This window comes from Nicotiana sylvestris, chromosome 1 (assembly GCF_000393655.2).
Source record: "Nicotiana sylvestris chromosome 1, ASM39365v2, whole genome shotgun sequence".
In the NCBI taxonomy this organism is placed as follows: Eukaryota; Viridiplantae; Streptophyta; class Magnoliopsida; order Solanales; family Solanaceae; genus Nicotiana; species Nicotiana sylvestris.
Window position 1 is genome coordinate 140,139,440 of NC_091057.1, and position 18,135 is coordinate 140,157,574.

The following is an 18,135-nucleotide window of genomic DNA, read 5'->3' on the forward strand; positions in this document are numbered from 1 at the left end:
CTGAAATGGATCTTATATATTTTTTTCTTTACGTGGGAGAGTAACTATGTTAGTAGATAATTTATATTCTGAATTTGCTAGGATTATACATATGTTAGATTTGAAAAATAAAGCATCACGTATACATTCATCCTTCCACAAGTTAATTTTTAAAGCCTCTAATGTAATCAAATCTCTAATTGTCTCAGTTATTATAAAGTTTAAAATAGAAGGAAAGAGGAGAAAAAAAGAGGAAGAAACCAAAATATTAGGAGATGATAACACCAAAACAGAAAATTGAATGCATTCAAGCAAAACCTAAAGTGTTATTTTGTTTTGGACTTTATTACCTTCGTTTGTTCAGGCTTCTATTTCCTGGTCCAAGTCTTTTCTTTCGATCCAAATTAGTTAGAATTTTATTTATTTTCCTAGTTGGTTTCTTACTAGCTAGTTATTTTCTTTACCAATTTCGGCTAGGAATTAATTATAGACCTCTCGTCCGCTACTCCTACGGCCTACCCTATAAATAAGGATTCTTTTCTTTGTTCTTTACCTTTAATATAACATGGTCATGCGTTAAGGATGAAGATGGTTACAATTTCAATGAAGATTTAGCAAGGGAGATTTTACTGAGGTTGCCGGTTGTTGCGAGTTAAGTGCGTGTGCAAGAGCTGGTATGCTCTTATCAACAGCTCTAACTTTATAACAGAACACTTGAAATTTAACAAAAACAAAAGACGTCCCCAACTCCTTATTCATGACCGCCTTGCAGACCTAGATGATTCAGTTCTCATCACCATTATTTCGGAGGATACAATAGGAGAATATTATGTCGATGACATTAGTTTGGCATTGTGGAATCCTGCTAACAGGGAGGTGAGGCCCCTCCCTGCAGTCCAGTTCGTGCTACCTAGAGATCACATTCGCTTCGAGTTTACTGGTATTTTTGGGTTCAGGTTAGACCCCATTACTAGTAACATCAACTACAAGGTGGTTTGGTTGCACATCGTCCTTGAAGATAATATTCAAGGTGATCTGTTCCATTATAACCATCTTGATCTTACGAGTCTAATATTGTTTGATGACTCCATTGCCATCTTAAACAGCACTGACAAATCCGTATATGATATATGGCTACTGATTCAACCAGGCGCTGCAGGGGTTTGGAACAAGCTTCTTACCTTTAAATGCCCTTCTCATATTACTAAGTCGTGTTATTGTGGCTTCTGGGATTCTAGCACTCTCATTTTCCTAACAAAAAAAAAAAAAAAAAGATGTTAGGACCGGGCACACGAGGCATCTCGAATATGGACACCAGGGCCAGAGGAATGGCTGTTCGGTTTATTATTACAAGGAGAGCTCAGTACCAATTAAACGAAGAGGGCGGAAAATGGACAAGGGTTGGACCATTGCACCATTGGCTTTTAAACAAGAGCATCTTAAATAATTTGAAGTTTGCCAAGGTCAAATCACAATTGCTGCATCTGTTGGTGAATTTTCACTTTTTTATTTTATTTATTTGCATTTTTAGTTGATCGTAAAACATTTGCGAAAAAACAGGCTTGGCATCGATGGTCAGCACCGAATGAATAATGGGTTTCTCGTAAAAGCAACAAAGCTTTTATTCGGAGGAAGATTGTTAAGAAGAGCCAGTAAACAAACAGCAAAGTTTTTAGTTTTTGTATACTAACTAAAATAGGAGAAACCCCTTTAATTGAAACACCCCATCATCATCCTGCCGATGGCTTGTTTTTGTTTCAGAAATATAATACTGAATATGACTTTAGATTGGCACTGTGAAATCCTGCAACCATGGCGGTAACCACCCTCCCTGCTGTCCACTTCCAGCTTCAACCATTTTTCAGCCATCTTTCTACTTTTTCTGGTTCGGATTAGACCAACCTGGTGTTTGGAACAAACTTCTTACCTTTCAATGCCTAACACGTATTAAGTCCATGTATTATGGCTTCTGGGATTCTAGCACTGTCGTTTTCCTAACTAAATGTCCTCGGCTGGTAGCCTATGATGTTAAGACATCTTGGATTTCGATCACAGGGCCAGGGGCATATGTGTTCAGTTTATTATTATAATGAGAGGTTAGTAAAAATTAAACGAGGAAATGGGGAGCTGGACCAACATATTTGACTGCTCAGTAAGCAGCTGAAGTAATCCCTCTAATGTTTGCAGCCAAAATATGGCTTATACAAAGTCAAATTCCTTAGACACTTTGTTTTAAAAAATAGATGTTGTTTGAGTGTTGCAATTTTTGCAACATGGTTTATAGAAGATGATCATTAATTTTTCATGGCTTCAGTTTTGCTTATATTGAATTGGCTAAGTTTAAATATAGACATGAAACATAGAGAAAAGTCACAGTTGAGGCATAAACCAGCAGTTAATATTCAATCCCTTATCAATTCTGCAAAGACAGGTACACAATTCAGAAGATTTTTCTCTGCATCTTCAGGCTTGTCCATTGGATCCTTACACTTAGAAAGCTCTACAAGTGTATCCTCCAACTGTAGGTGAACAATTTGATACTATGTCTTTATTTATCATACCTTTTCCCCATGCAAATATTCGGATAGGTCGATCAATCTGTAATTTCACATTGTCTTCTTTCTCTAGCTGCAAGCAGTACTTATCAAAGCTCTCAACACTTACGTGCAATCGGAAATCAAGGGCTGCCAAGAATTTCATCTCCAGCTTGTTCAGTTCTGCTGTGGTTATTCCTCCTACTTTTGCATAATAAGCATTATTGTAGCAGCTGAAAAAAGAGTGAAAATCTCATAAGAAATCCAACAGTTTTAACCATGTTAAGAGGTTTTGTTACATTTTATCAAGCAGATTCTGTCATCGTGGGATGTCTGATGCATAACATTAGGGACTACCTATAATTCCAACTTAAGTCAAGCCTCTTGTTTGCATTGATCAGGACTTCAATTTATTTATGTTTCACTAATTGATTCAGGAGAAAAGTACAACATTATGCCATCACCTTTCCCGTAATTCAGAGTTTACAAGTCAATATTATCAAACGCGAAAAACGCAAAAAAAAACTCTAAGGTCTGTTGGAGCTTTAAGCGCAAAGCGCAAATAAAACGTGGGCTTGAATGAAGAAAAGCGCAAATGGAGAAAATAACAAATATATATGTATAGTGCAAGACTAATATCTATAAGCATGAATACCAAATATATTGATAGAGAAATCGAAGAAAATTTATGATAAAGTGAAATATCAATTGTTTAGTGTTGCCTTTTCAGGATTACACTCATTGGCAAGGAAAAATATGCCTTAGAGCCTTGATGACAATACTGAAGTGCCTGCTAAGCGATGCGAAGTGCTCAACATGTTTTGAGCCTTGCTTCATAGCTTAAGCGTGCCTTTGATAACACTGTTCCAAGTTAACTAGCGCTGTGGCATCTGAACCTGATCTTTGGATGCAAGCAGCCGCTCCACAGTCAATTATCCTATGGCACTTGAAACTACGAAATTTTAGCTAGACATTTCCATTATAAAGTAACTGGATATTGGCAAAGGTTCTATCAAACACTCATCATCTGAAATTCTATTGAAAAAGCACAAAAACTAGCTAGGATACATAGCAATGAACTTTGTGAAAATTGGCAGTAGTATGTCTAGAATAATACTTACTCATCATCAACAAACTTGACAGCCAAGACAATGCTAGTGATCAAAATCCGGTGAACATTAAGCGATGTCAGTAAACAATCAGTCAGGTTGAGAAATCTCTCCAAGTATACATATGCAACCACGAAACACGAAGGGCTGCAGTTGGAATACTTAAAAATGCGCTCTATGTACTGCTGAACTGTCAAAACAGGGGATCTTGTGCCGTGGAAGACGGTCACAACACCTCTCTCTTTCGATCCCTTCATTGCCTTCTCATTCTTTTGAACTGTTCTCTCAAGAACAGAAGCTAGAATTGATAGAATCTTGGGATGTCCTTTATCATATTCTTCCAACCCCATATTTGCATAAGTCCTAGAAATTGCAGATTTTGTACCAAAACCTTCTGCTCCCATGATCATTTTCAGGCTGCTGAAAAAAACAGTTTTTAAAACAATGAAATCACTACTAGTGAGCAAAATCTATATATGACTTCTTGATATAGGTGGGAATAAAGGATTGCTATCAGAATTATTTTTCCTTTTTGTTTGGTTTTCCTTTTTGCCACAGAATTTTGTTCTTTTTGGCATCTTGGCGTTGCTTCTACGTTGGTCAATATTTCTAGAGAAAGAATATCAACAAGGGGGGAACATGATGATGTTTATCTACAGCACAAGCACTATCAACATAAAGGTACTATCTTTTCCGAAAATTTTAATCAATAAATTACAATTCACATATAAAATGATGAGTGTAATTACATTTCCAGAAATTCGGCAAAAAAGAAGAAGAAGAGCGAATCCCCAATCAAAGTCAAGATTCTATCCTTCCAAGGAAAATGACTATTCATCTACTAACTTTCAGTTAACATTGCAATTTCATTGCAGTATAAAGAAATATGAAAGCAAGAATTTAGAATTGTATAAATGAAGAGCCCAAACATGTTTGTCGAACTAGAATTAGTTTAAAAAGGGAGGAATAAAAAGAAAAGAAAATCAACCCAAGATTGCCTATGAACTATAATTCATGACTCATATCTTGAATTCAACATTCTTGTTGGCATTTGAGTTAGTGAAAAATTCATGAGTTGCTTTTGAATCAATGCCATGCTATTAATTAAGATGAAAACAGTACACCAACCAAAGTGAAGGGAAAGGCGAAAAAATGATCAGATATAGGAAAGAAGCAGCTAAATTCAATCGCAGTTCTTGATCAAGTAAAAGTAAAGGAAAGAGAAACCAAAAAAAAGAAAAGAAATGCATTTATTTTTGAATTTGTTCTTAGTAGAAAACAATAAACAGAGTAAAGAATAGACTTACAGTGATTCTGCTTTTTGCTGCTTCTTCTCTCAGTAAATTTATTTGACAAGCAATCACAAATCTAGCTGTTATTCTTGAAAGTTGGCTATTACGGATACGGTTATCATTCTTTCCTTCCCTTTTTTTCTTTTTCTTCTTCCGACATAATTAATGATATAATATAAAGTTTGAAAGTTGTATAGTAATATTTACATGTTAGGTTGAAAAGGAAATTGCAAGTAAAAGTCTAGAATATGTTAAATTATACTGTAAAGATTTTCTTTACATAATATGTTAATTTAAATCCAGAGTTCAAAGATGGTAGGATGGTGTAAAAGTTAGCATAATATTAAGGCAATATCGTCAAAATAAAAAAGCAATGACTTCACCACTTTGGCAATCTGATTAAAATATCCTTATATAGAGACAAGGGGTAAGAAAATTTCTTGCATATATAACTGAATAAAAAGAAAATATCAACATATGTACGAACACGAATAACTTTTCACTTTTCAATTACGCTAATTAGTAATTACAATATCTTTTTGATTTTATTCCACGTAGTTAATGCTAATTACAACAATTCTTCACTATTAGTATTAGGTAATTTTAAAGCCTATTACAGGTAAGTTATCGATTATGTTTACTTCTTTAATATTTTTTATTATAAATAAAGAAAATAGCAATAGAAATCACTAATTTACTAATGTTAGTCTAACATACAATAATTGTAGCTAATTATTTTTGTAACGACCCGGTCGGTCGTTCTGAGAATTTTAGCCCGTTTACCCCATTTTTGTTTCTTTATCTGTTGTTCAGCTGTGTTGAGTTGTATCGAGTTGGTAGGTTTGAGTTCAGAGTAGTTTTGGAGTGAAATGATCACTTAGTCTCTTAATTAGAAAGCTAAGTTAGAAAAGTCAACCGGAAGTTGACTTATGAGTAATCGAATTCAGATTTGGATTTTTATGATTCGATTAGCTTCGTTGGGTGATTTTAGATTTAGGAGTGTGTCCGAAATATAATTCGGAGGTCTGTGGTAGAATTAGGCTTGAATTGACGCAAGTTAGAAATTTGGCGATTTTGGTGGGCATCAGAAAAATTAGGTATCGGGGGTTGGAATGGAATTTCGGAAGTTGGAGTATGTTCGTAGTGTCATTTGTGACGTGTGTGCAAAATTTGAGGTCATTCGGACGTGGTTTGATAGGTTTCGGAGTTGTCAGCGAGTTTTGAAAGTTTAGAAGTTCTTAGGCTTGAATCCGAGGTTGATTTGGTGTTTTGGTGTTGTTTTGGGTGTTCCGAAGGTTCGACTAAGTTCAGGTAATGATATATGACTTGTTGGAATTATTGGTTGAGGTCCCGAGGGCCTCGGGTGAGTTTCAGATAGGTTTGGGTTGTGTTCCGCTCGTTTTTCTTATGTTTCGACGTCGTTTCTTCAAGCATAAATGATATCATATTGAACAAATGAGCTCCGATTTCTTTTTTGATTGAAGTATTAGATCTGTATCGTAATTACAGACCTGTAGCAAAAAGAATCATCAAATTTGGACATCGTATGAGGATTTTATGGTCATTTTATTAAGAATTAAGTTGCCAGATTTTTTCCAGATTAATTACAAAATTGCCGCTGATAGCGTATTTAAAAATCGGCACTATTTGCAAATATTGGAACCAATATATCTCCTTCATTATAAGGTTAAATTGAGTGATTCAAAAGCCTAACTTGACTAAAATTTTACAAGAAAACCATTGGAGGCATAAAAAATGCGTTTCGGGATCGTTTGGCATGAGAAACGAAGCAGATAGCTGGCAAAAAAATATATGAAATAAGAATTTGTTCATTCGGTCATATTTTAAGTTGGGGAGCTCGAATTTGGGCGATTTTGGAGGCAATTTTCACCATATGGATTAAGATAAGTGTTCTCTACTCGGTTTTGGTTATATCTCATGAATCCATCTTTGTTTTGAGATTTGATTGATGATTTCAAAGTGAACTTGAAGGAGTTAGGGTTTGAGTTTCGAAGAGTTTTATCTGAGGATTTGAGGGACCAAACGGAGTCCGATTTTGATAAATTTTATATGGTTAGACTCGGGAGAGGATGAGGGTTTTGATTCTGCCATTGTTGACTGATTCCGAGACATGGGCCCGAGAGTCGGGTTTTGGCCGATTTCGAATTTTGGCCTATTTTTATAGTTTTTATTGTGGAATTCAATTCTCTAGCCATGTTGATAAAATTATTCTGATTATGGTTAGATTCATAGCTTTTGGAGACCGAGTCGAGGGTCGAGGACATCCCGAAGTAGGATTTTACGCTGTTGAGGTAAGTAACAGTTTTAACTCTGTCTTTGAGGGTATAAATTCGGAGAATTTGATATCATGTGATTGTTTGGAGGTGATACCCACGCTAGGTGACGGGCGCGTGGGTGTATAATCGAGGGATTGAGACTTGGTCCGTCCCGTGAGGTTGTGAGGCCTAATAACTATTATCTGTGTTTATGCTTTTTACTTGTTGGTGAACTTGTTTGCCTTCACGTTAGAGATCATATTTAGGCTTCATTCATGCTCACGTTATTTGTACTCAGTCATAGAAATTATTGTACATGTTTACCTCAGTCTCTATTATTTTGCTGATATGTTGTGATACTTGATGTGGGCTGTATCCCCTTATTGATGGTGCATTGTGAGGCTGGAGAGGTACATGACTGAGTAAGGCCGAGTGCCTAGTTTTGAGGATATTAATATCACAGCGCCGTGAGCTGTCCGCGTAGCACGTGAGCTAACCGTGCGGGTCCAGGTATTGATACCATAGCGCGTGAGTTGTCTGCATAGCACGTGAGTTGACCGTGCGGATCCAGGTATTGATATGATGGCACATGAGTTGTTTGTGCTTAGCGCTTGGGCTTTGGGAACCCCTCCGGAGTCAGTACACACCCCTAGTGAGCGCAGAGTATTGAGTGTTTTGAGTGTGTTGAGTGCGAGTGCTCAGTGATGGAGTGACACTGCTGTGAGATTATATTTATTTGTGTTGTTGCTGCATTCATCTGTTAAATTTCTTTGTGGCATTTACTGAGTTATGGAATTTGCCTGTTTATTTCTGTTTATTTTTTAAATTGTGAAAATAAATAATTGGACCGTTTTACTTAGCTCGTCACTACTGCTTAGTTCCTTAATTATTTCTGTTACTACTGAGTTGGTTGTACTCATACTACACCCTGCACTTTATGTGCATATCCAGGTGAGTTAGAGCGCGACTATCGTTGAGTTCAGGCCGGCTATCTTTGGAGACTGCAAGGTAGCTGCTAGTGTCCGCAGGACCTTGTTACTCCTCTTGTCATTTCTTCTTTTGGACAATTAGACAGTTTATATATCTTAGTTTATAGTTTTAGACGTTCATGACTTAGTGACACCCCGATGTTTGGGGCTCGTTTCCACATTTTTCTATATTATATTTATATTTCATCACAACCATGGTTAGATTTTGGGTCGTGACAATTTTTGAGTTGATGCCTAATTTAGTCTAGAGTAGCTTATAATTTTTTTGGAGAGGTTGTATTCTTTATCCCATATACTTGAGAAACAAATATAATTGCCTTTTATCTAATTTATAGGAGTTAATTGCATTAAAGATATTTTGATTCTTAAATTTATGCTTTTGAAAGTATTTTAACATCAATTGAGCATCTCCTTCCTAAAGAGTTTTTCTTCTTCTATCTTTTGGTACTCAAATAGTTTTGAATCTCTCGTTCTGTTAAATTGAGGTTCTCTATACTCTTAGCCTAATAAATCATCAGTGATGTAATTTTACTTGGACGAAGACCGGAATATCAAGTAGATCGATAAGAATATTTTGCGCTTTTATGTTTATTCTTTTTTATAATAGAAGAATTAATTAATGATGAAAGGAATATAGAGACAATAATTTACGACAATAATACCTACGTCAAAGAATCGCAAAAAGCAAGTCGACTATTACAAAGAATATACTAAGATAGTACAAATTAGAGATAATATTCTTTTTTCTTTTTTTTTTGGTTCAGAGAGATAATATGCCAACTTATCTCTAGAGTATTTCAAGAGAAAGTGTCACTTGAGTATATCTTAATATTTTATTCTGTAATATTTCTCGCAATTCTTTGATATTTCTGGTACAAGATACAAAATAAATATGATGGGAATGGACCTCGGAATATCCAATAACCAAAAAATTCTCATGCGTTAAGTTTCAAACTTTGCATTATATTACAGCACCGTCCAAATCTTTTCTGATACAAGAAACTTCCCATCATTCTATGCATTATTTCCTTTTCTTTAACTTTATTTGCTTTCTTTTCATTTGTCTTATTTCCCTCTTTTTGATTCAAAAAAGTCCTTAAGGCTACAGCTTGACAGGTAAAAAGGTAATCCATGCCATAATTGGAGAATTTTAGGCGTTTGTTTGAATATTTTCAAAACAAAATTTGCAAAATAGGATTTTGAGTCTCTTTTTGCAAACTCTGTTTGTTTGAGCTATTTTTGTATGATTCAAAATCATTTTTTCAAATCTTTTAAACTCAACAAAATGAGTTTGGAAATTTCAAAAAAAAAAAATAGTTCCACTAAATTTTTCACCGAAAACAGCTCAAACAAACAGAATTTGGAAAATTAATTATTTGGATGCCTGCGTATATAAGTGAAAAAAAGAAATAGAGAATTTTTTTGGAGGAGAGTTGATATTAGAAGATTTGGATGTTGACGTATTATCACTTCACCTCTTAACTTGAAGTTTCTTGGTTGAATTCTGTTAATTGTCTGAGATCATTGAATACATGAACGTTTTCTATGAGCATATACAAATACATTTATATTTCGTTGCTTCTGTGTTGACAAATGTAAAATTACATGATGTAAAAACACACATCAGAAAGAGTTGAAAAAGTTACACTAACAAGAGCATTAGTAATCAGTGAAACTCTGTGAAATTTCATCTAAGCACTAAGTTAAAGAATAAAATTGAAGAAAAGAATTGGAACAAAAGGTACATAAAGCTATCTGATTTATACAGGAATTCCAACTACAGGCCTTGAGAGAAAGGAACATTTGTAGAGGGCAACCAAGTATCTCCCATAGTAAAATTATAGACAGTAAAGTTCATTGCTTGTGAAGCATTCATTAAGTTATAACCAGGCCATTGTACTCTTGTTGTTGTATTAGCCCCTGGTCCATAATTCTCAAACTCCCCATAGTAAAGGGTATCGAGTCCATTCGTCCCATTCCACTCTAACCATCCAACGGGCGCGATCACATCTCCTATATACGACTGCATGATAACAGTCCTAGAGTAATTGTGCCAAGGCCGGCCAAGAAAACTTAACGTGCCATTCATCTCCTGAGCCAAATCAGGTGCAGCTTGAATGGTGCAGTTCTGGATAGAAATGCCAGTGTTTTGGTTGGGATCACTTCGGCCTTGTGCTGTGAAAATATTCTTCTGATCTGGCATTGGTTTCCTAGCAAACATATTGCAGTTTTGGAATATTGCAGCTGCATTGCCAAATATGAAGTCCACTGTACCATAGATATCACATTCTCTGTAGAATTGTCTTAAAGAGTGCGTGTACAAAGTATCTTGATAGCCCTCAAAACGACATCTATAGAATGTGGAAAGGTCCGCATTGTTCCTTAGAGCTACAGCTTGGTGCTTCCAAGGACCAGCTAGGTTCTTGAAGGTTATGTTTATGGCTACAAATCGCTCCCCTGAAACGGCTGCACACGAAAAATAATTTCATACCTAGCTCGCCCTTTGCAAAAATGTAGTAGTAATACTTAAACATGACATTTTGGGATGAATTTGTCAATTTGTAAAAGGCTAATTACTTACCAAAGGTTGCTGAATTATAGGTTGTCCAGCCGTCTATGACACTTCGATTACCAGCAACCACAGTGAGATCAACTCCTTCTCCAATCAACATAATATTCTTCTTGTTCTTTGGCACGACAACATACTCCTCATAGTATCCTTGCTTCGCGTAGATGAGAAAGTAGCCATCTTCAATCATCGAGTTATTAGGCGCAAATGCAATGGCTTCACCTATTGATGTAAAGTTGCAGCCACCATAAGGACTAACTGTTACTGTTTGATTAATGTGAACACCATTTTCTACCAACTCGTCAAGAATCCTTCCACCCCTTTGATGAGACCTCTCCGATGCTTGGTTAACCTGCTTTTAAGTGTGTAAATTTTCTTGGAATTTTTCATTAAACAGATTCGTGTTAAACATGAAAAGTCAAAAAGGTATATGAAAGTTATGTACATATGTGATCTGCCACAATTTATAGTACCATTAATATAACCTCAATCTCTTTGAGTAGCTATTTTGATCTCTTATGACTACCTTGGTAATTCATTGAAGTTTAAGCCCCAAAACATCATAACTTCGTATTACTAGCACTGATAATGATAGGTTGATCTAACCTATTTACGACACCTTTCTTACATCATTTTCTTTAATTTTTCTTATAGGAATAAATATTTGACATGCAAAATAGTTCCTGTTTCAAAAAAAATTGTGCACATAGAAGAAATTTGTTTATCCATGAGAATAAAGCTCAAGAAGAATTTATGACCTCCTACCCTTTTCTTTAACCCTTCAAATAAACAGGCCAAAATTTAAAGGAACGAGTCAAGGAGCTTAGATCTCAAAAGGACATGTGCCATGTGGTACTAATATTGCTAGTAAATGAGACAATAATTATAGCAAAGTTTTCCCAGTTTTTTGTTTGAAAGGAGGCAAGGACCATAATTTTCAAGATGCCGACAATCTTTATGCTCATGAGTTTCTTTCATAATTCGTGGGAGTTTATTTCACTTGTTTTTTTTCTCCTTTCTGGTGCTAAAACAAGCAATTTCTTCTTACAAACTTTCATACACGCTAATTTAGTGCCTCCCTCATATAAATTATTTAATTTGATACAAAGTTATGATGAGTCACAAGAATTAATCATAATTTATGCTACATCAGTGCATAACAATGGTTGTACGATTCATCACTCTTGGTTCTATTCTTTAACAAAATTAACCAAAAAAAATTTCTTTAACATAATCTTTATTACATTTTCAAAAAAAAATCAATGTATGGTACGTTATGCCAAAACAAGTTTTACCTTTCAAAATTAGATGAATATAATTAGAATTTTATGCTCAATCAATACATATATATAGAGTGCATTTTCTTAAGACTTCCATAGTGTCTAAAGAAAGACCAAGACATGAGAATGTACACATTTAACTGGCCCATTAGATGTAGTCGGACCTCCCCAACTTTAGTCTGTGGACAAAATTTCCCATTGAAGTTCCTGAATTTGTAATCAGATAGTCAACCGATTAAATATCCCATCATTTTACTTCCCTTTTTCTTCATTTTTTGACAAACCTTTTCTCTTGTTTAACAATTAATCTAGCAATTTTTTTGCACGAGTAATTAATTTCTTTTCTCGGTCTTAATTTTTAATTTTTATTTTAAACAAATTAGGATTACACTTGATAAAAAGGAAATGAGCTATATTAACTTTAGATCTTAAAGGGTTCACGTATAGATATATTCCTTCTGTTCCAATTTATGGGAACCTGTTTGACTGGGCACGACGTTTAAAAAAAAATGAATGACTTTTGAAATTTGTGATCCTAAACAACTCAAAAAGAGGTCCACTGTATTTGTGTAGTTATAAAAGTTTTTTACTAAAGGTAGAATTGAGAATTCAAGCTAAATTATTTTCAAATTTAAAAATGGATCATTCTTTTTGGAACGAACCATCTTTCTTTTCGGGGAGATGGTTATGTGAGAGTTGCTTGCCTTTACCAATTGTTTTTCTCCACATGAACATTACGTGAAACCAACAATTTTGGCTATTAGTGGACGTAAGTACCAAATTCTGAAAAAGAAAGAAAGATGTAGGGATTAAACTGCGACGATTTGTTGGGAATGCAATCCAATATGGAGCCAAGGTATAGTAGGGACACTATTGACTTTACAGCCATAAGTATAGGGGCAAAAGTGAAATTTACTAGCACTCACACAGACTAATCTTTTTTTTTTTTTTTCCTTTTTTGGGAGAGGATTTTCCTTCAACTATAAAGTCAAGAATTGGGTGCAAATTTTTACGTTTGTCAGGTTTCTTTTCTTCTTTAGTTTCCAGTCTTCCTAGAAAAATGCAGCCAGTAACACACAGCCATTTTAGAATCTATATATATATATATATATATATATATATATATATATATATATATATATATATATATATATAAAGTTGGGAATAAAAAAGATGACGTGACACCTCTCTAAAATTAGGATTGTCATTTATCTTTTTTCTTATGTTTTTGGATTTTTTGGGTCAAAAAATCCAAATTTCTTTCAATGAACTCTTTAAAATTAATACACTTAATTTTGTATGTTAATCCTTTTTGCAATTACTCAATGTTTATCACTCTCTTTAGTACCTAATTAATATTATAAACCTTTAAGACCATTATCATCATTTTACTGGAACGTATATGGCACAATGAGTTCTTAAATTATTTTCATTCAATTTCTTTTATAATTCAATATTAATTATTCTATTTATTACATCTAATTATGTCTCAAGAGTTACAAAAAAACCTTCATATCTATTTGCCTTTTCCTTTTTTAAAAACAAGCTGGAACGTATATGGCACAAAGAGTCCCAAAATCATTTTCATTCAATTTCTTTTATAATTCAACATTAATTATCTTATTAATTTATTACATCTCATTATGTCTCAAGAGTTACCAAAAAAAAAACCTTTACATCTATTTGCCTTTAAAAAAAAGAAGCTCTTCAGCTCCCTTATGACTAAATTTCATATCTTCACCTTCTCTATATAAAATAATTTCATACCTCCATTGTTTTGGGTAACCCTCACAAATTTCGAGTCTGACCATAGTCCATAAAATGTGAACAACACTCTCACTCTCAAGTAACATGCCAGGGAGGTTTATTTTTTTTCTCTTTTTATTTTTGCCTTTTTACTTTTTTTCTGTTAAGTACTACTATTTTTTTTCTTTCTTTTTACATTGCATGTTATCAGCTAAACTAATTTAAAGGATGCTAATTATAGTTATGCAATGTTTTCTTACTCTCTTTTTTTATTTTTCAAATACAATATTTTATTGGTTGAAGAATAAGTTTGTTGTACCAGGAAAAAATAGTTGTTTGGAATATGAAGATACTGCTCTAACGAATATATATTTGGCTATAAGTGATAAATTGATCACTCCATTTTTGCAGCACAGCATTCTCCCCTCAGATTCTTAACCTACCTCAAATGAGTGAAATTGCAAAAAGAACCAGCCGGCAGAACTTGACATTATGCTATCACGAGAGTCAAGTTCATAAGTTTGACACTTCTCTAAAACTAAATAGTTATTTTTTTATTTTGCTTTTTTATCTCAATACATGGTTCATTTTTCCTCCCTTTCAATTGTCTATGTATTATTGAAACTGTAATAGAGAAGGAATTGTAAAGTCGTGATACAATAAAAATGTGTAGTAGATGAGGATAACAAAGAGTTATAGTATACGAGTTAAATAACTATTTCCTTCCTTTTTATCTCTTTGGTTGAGTTTTTGGACTCTATTTTTTTCTATTGATTTTCATATGCTTTCTTCTTTTTCTAACTTTAATTTCTATGTCTTTTTATCCCACAAAGGCTTTTCGACTATTATAATTTCTAAGAATTTATCGTCAAATATAAACAAAACTATGAAAACTTTGTTTCATGGTTGTCAAATGGCATTGCTCCCAGGAAAACAAAGCTAATCTATTACTCTTAAAATTCACATGAAATTATTGTTCATCCTTCTTTCGGAACTAATTATGTAAAATAACTTTTTTTATCTTAAATATTTTTGCCTGATTTCTTATATCAATAGAGTGAGACTAGCCAGTTAGGAGTTAGACTAAGAATGTCATTGGTCGTCTATTGATGCAGGGCTTTACCTGCTAGTTTTACTATACCAGCCATCTATTTTGTATTTCGTATTTCGTATTCTGTATTTCATATCTCTTATATTGTTGTTATTTTATTATGCATTTTTATGGTACTAATATATCGGCTCCTGTTGCTTTTTTGAGCCGAGGGTCTCCTGGAAACAGCCTCTCTACCCTTCGGGATAGGGATAAGGTCTGCGTACATATTACCCTCCCCAGACCCCACTTGTGGGATTATACTGGGTCGTTGTTGTTGTTGTATTTCTTATATGTAAATTACTATGCAACAATAAGGTTTTCTCTTTTTTAGACTATTCTCCACTAAGTTCTCTCTCTTCTGGATAGTTATCTTTCTCTATTTATATGATAAGTGACCAAAATGTTGACATAAAAGAAAATTTTATTGTATATTTTGAAGGAAATGAAGAGGAAACAATAAAAATTTATAAACATTAAAAAGAGAGAAAAGTTTTTATTTTTTGGAGTAACTATAGGAGAAGGGACTAGGGAGAAAGAGAAAAATAATTAATAAAGGAAGTAACAGAGGGAGAAAAAGAAAATAAAAAGATAAAAAAAATAGAGGATAGAGCGGCAGTCGATAATAGAGGCATTTTAGATTGATTGAGAAATGAAAAGAAAAAGTAAAAGAAGATCAACTGAAAGAAAATAAAAACAAAAAGCAAAGAGAAATAAAAACTTATTTCCGATTTTTTCTCTATTAACCTTCCCCACTCACAAAATATACGAAATATTTTCTTAAAAATTTGATAAAAAATGTAGTTTATCAAAGCTCTAATTCTACTAAAAATTTATATTGGGATTTTATCAATATTTGTAGTTAATTTTTTATTTCTTTTATATAAACTAATTATAGATTACTAAAAGTTCCCTAGTTGTGAAATAAATATGGTAGTACTTGTAGTTTCCATTTTTAATAACACACAAGTGGACTGTGGCTATCTCAGGCCATTCAATAGGAAACGAGAAAGAGACAAAACTACCACTTCATCCTTAGAGCTAGTTGTGAGCAGAAGACAAAAGAGAGTCAGTTACATATTGCAGGATTGATGTTCTCCAAAACAAGATCTACCAACTATTTCTTTTTCCATATAGAAAATAGCATCAAAATACGCTGTTAGTCTGTTGATCTTTCCGTAGGTTAACTTATGTCTTTCACAACCAACTTATAACTAGTCAATAGAAAAAGGGAGACAAAATTTGTGATTACAAGATAAAAGTAAAGTAAGTTACCGTGTTTTGTTTTCATTATAACTGTTATTTTAGTAATGTGATTTTTTTTTATGAAAGATTGATAAATAAAACTTAAGATATATTTGTATGTTCATTTTTTTTAATTCAAATGTAATTTGATCGCATGAGATTATTTCTCCATCATATATCCCAAACAAGATCTACCAAGAAAGATATTCCACAAGTACTACTAATATTCTTTAATGTCTTTATCTGTCCTTTCTCCTATGCCCAAGGTTACTTTGGCTAAGTAGCTTTAATTTATGAGTACTATCTTAAAATCCGAGTACATTACTAAAGTTCATTAAATTCTTACAGCAGTTGCAGTAAAGATCTAGCAATGGTTGACTCAGTAATAGCGGGCGGTGGAATAATCAATGCGAAGGCAGAAAAATAAATGACCAAAAATATTTGTTTGTGCTATTTGACATGGCCGAAATAACTCATATAACTTGTATACATTACTAAATTTAAAAATTACACTACTGGTATGATTTAACCTATTGTAATGTAATTTTTAGGTTACTGCATGAATTATAATTTTACATACAGATAGTGTAAAAATCTACTCTATTAAACTGCGAACGTATAACTAGGCATGGGATTACCTTGGAAGCCATCAATCTTGAATCTCGTGCCCAGTACTCTTCCTCCATCAATCCTCTGTGCTCAGCCAACAATCCGCCAGTTTTTCTGGGTTTCCTTACGCGTCCCAATGCATGCGCCACCAGCCCAAGGGACACGCTGTAGATTTCCGCCGCGTTGCTCAGCGGCGCCAACAATTCCGCCACCATGCTACTGCCTGCTTCTTTCAGTCCTTCATAACACGTCTGCTGATTCGTCACCACCGCACTCAACAATGTCTGAATTTTTCCAACTAAAGCGTCGGAAGTTGTGGCTCCGTCAGCCGCTTTCAGCTCGGCGGAGATGGACTCTAAGTAATCGACTGTGAGCTCAGAGAGCTGGTGACAGTCATTTAAAGCACTAATCTCTTTGGTGTTAACAAATAGTGCTCTCCCTTTCTGGGTTGTAAGAAAATGTGCGATTAAGTTGGACAATTTGCCGGCATTTTTCTGGCATTGCTTCACAGAGAACTTGCTGTAGTCATTTGGGTTAGAAGGAGAATGCTGAAATGCAGAGAGAAGGGATCGACAGAGTTTTGGGTAAAGTGAGGATTTGCATGCGATGGAAGGTGATTGTGATGGAGGTATACTTTGGCCGATAATTGGTAGAGCTAAAGAAAAAAAGATGAAGGGAATAGTGAGGAAGAAGAGTAGGAGCTGCTTTGACATTTTGGTTTGCTATCTCGTGGAACAAGGACGGGGGGCATGTGGTGATAATGGAAATGGAATTTATAGCAAAAACAATAATGTTGGTCCATCAACTAGCTAGTGAAAAATGAGGTAGGAGTAAATGCTTGTACAATAGAAAATGCCTAACAATGAAAGTGATTACAGAGCGGGCGGTAGGAGCAGCGGGTAGTAATTACAGTGACCAAAGGTTTGTTGCTTTGGTGGATTAACAGGCATTTGAACAAACATAATTTTTCTCTATTTCATTTTATGCCAAGGCTTTTGACAGCACAAATTTACGAAATTTAAAAAGATATATACTTATTTGATATGTAAGTCATATATATTCAACTACCAATATTATTCTTTTAGTTGTGTGGTGATTTTTTTTATACAAGAATGAACTTTTATAACATGTGAGTCCTAATGTATCGTGTTACTAGGGTAAAACAACAGCGAAGCCAAGAAATTCAATAAGGGTGTTCAAATTAAGGGTGTTCAAAGTCTATTTTTTAATCAATAACAACTAACATTTTATCTTATACATAGTAAAAAATTTCGGTGAAGGATATTCAGTTGACCACCCTTGGGCCAGTACATAACTTCGCCCATAGGGTAAAATGAGAATATTAAGAATAGTTTTCTAAGAGAAAAATATTCTTTTCGGGGCACAAAAAAAGGGAATATTGCGTAAAATAAATGGG

At 34.1% G+C, this 18,135-nt stretch overlaps 2 protein-coding genes and 1 long non-coding RNA gene across 10 annotated transcripts; 1 reads left to right on the forward strand and 2 right to left on the reverse strand.

Moving 5' to 3' along the window:
• Positions 1-559: 559 nt before the first annotated feature.
• On the forward strand, positions 560-2,906 carry LOC104212598 (uncharacterized). 2 transcript variants are annotated; one of them, XR_011405743.1, is made up of 3 exons: positions 560-1,442; positions 2,411-2,500; positions 2,608-2,906. It is a non-coding gene; the product is annotated as an uncharacterized lncRNA (long non-coding RNA). The 2 variants fall into 2 exon arrangements; XR_011405744.1 differs by having other exon boundaries at positions 2,411-2,504; positions 2,608-2,704.
• Positions 2,356-5,040, reverse strand: LOC104212596 (cyclin-P3-1-like). 7 transcript variants are annotated; one of them, XM_009761905.2, is made up of 3 exons: positions 4,930-5,040; positions 3,635-4,042; positions 2,356-2,746 (listed from the first exon to the last, which is right to left on the reverse strand). In XM_009761905.2, exons 2-3 carry the CDS (start codon positions 4,030-4,032, stop codon positions 2,470-2,472), a joined length of 675 nt encoding a protein of 224 aa, XP_009760207.1. In that variant the 5' UTR covers positions 4,033-4,042; positions 4,930-5,040; the 3' UTR covers positions 2,356-2,469. The 7 variants fall into 7 exon arrangements, with proteins under 7 accessions (XP_009760207.1, XP_009760208.1, XP_009760203.1 ...); XM_009761906.2 differs by having other exon boundaries at positions 3,635-4,039; positions 4,930-5,039; XM_009761901.2 differs by lacking the exon at positions 4,930-5,040 and adding an exon at positions 4,751-4,883 and having other exon boundaries at positions 3,635-4,039.
• A 4,798-nt stretch (positions 5,041-9,838) lies between these two features.
• Positions 9,839-17,517, reverse strand: LOC104212595 (probable pectinesterase/pectinesterase inhibitor 25). Its single transcript, XM_009761899.2, has 3 exons — positions 16,748-17,517; positions 10,761-11,100; positions 9,839-10,645 (listed from the first exon to the last, which is right to left on the reverse strand). Exons 1-3 carry the CDS (start codon positions 17,429-17,431, stop codon positions 9,957-9,959), a joined length of 1,713 nt encoding a protein of 570 aa, XP_009760201.1. The 5' UTR covers positions 17,432-17,517; the 3' UTR covers positions 9,839-9,956.
• Positions 17,518-18,135: the final 618 nt, after the last annotated feature.

Excerpts from the sequence above, each read along its gene's own strand:
- LOC104212596 (XM_009761900.2), bottom strand. The coding sequence starts at position 4,872 with ATGCATTTCTTTTCTTTTTTTTGGTTTCTCTTTCCTTTACTTTTACTT. Across the intron at positions 4,043-4,750 it reads TCGCCTTTCCCTTCACTTTG|CAGCCTGAAAATGATCATGG; the intron begins GTTGGTGTACTG and ends TGTTTTTTTCAG. Across the intron at positions 2,747-3,634 it reads GTCAAGTTTGTTGATGATGA|CTGCTACAATAATGCTTATT; the intron begins GTAAGTATTATT and ends CTCTTTTTTCAG.
- LOC104212595 (XM_009761899.2), bottom strand. The coding sequence starts at position 17,431 with ATGTCAAAGCAGCTCCTACTCTTCTTCCTCACTATTCCCTTCATCTTT. Across the intron at positions 11,101-16,747 it reads CAAGATTGATGGCTTCCAAG|GTTAACCAAGCATCGGAGAG; the intron begins GTAATCCCATGC and ends ACTTAAAAGCAG. Across the intron at positions 10,646-10,760 it reads CTATAATTCAGCAACCTTTG|CCGTTTCAGGGGAGCGATTT; the intron begins GTAAGTAATTAG and ends TTTCGTGTGCAG.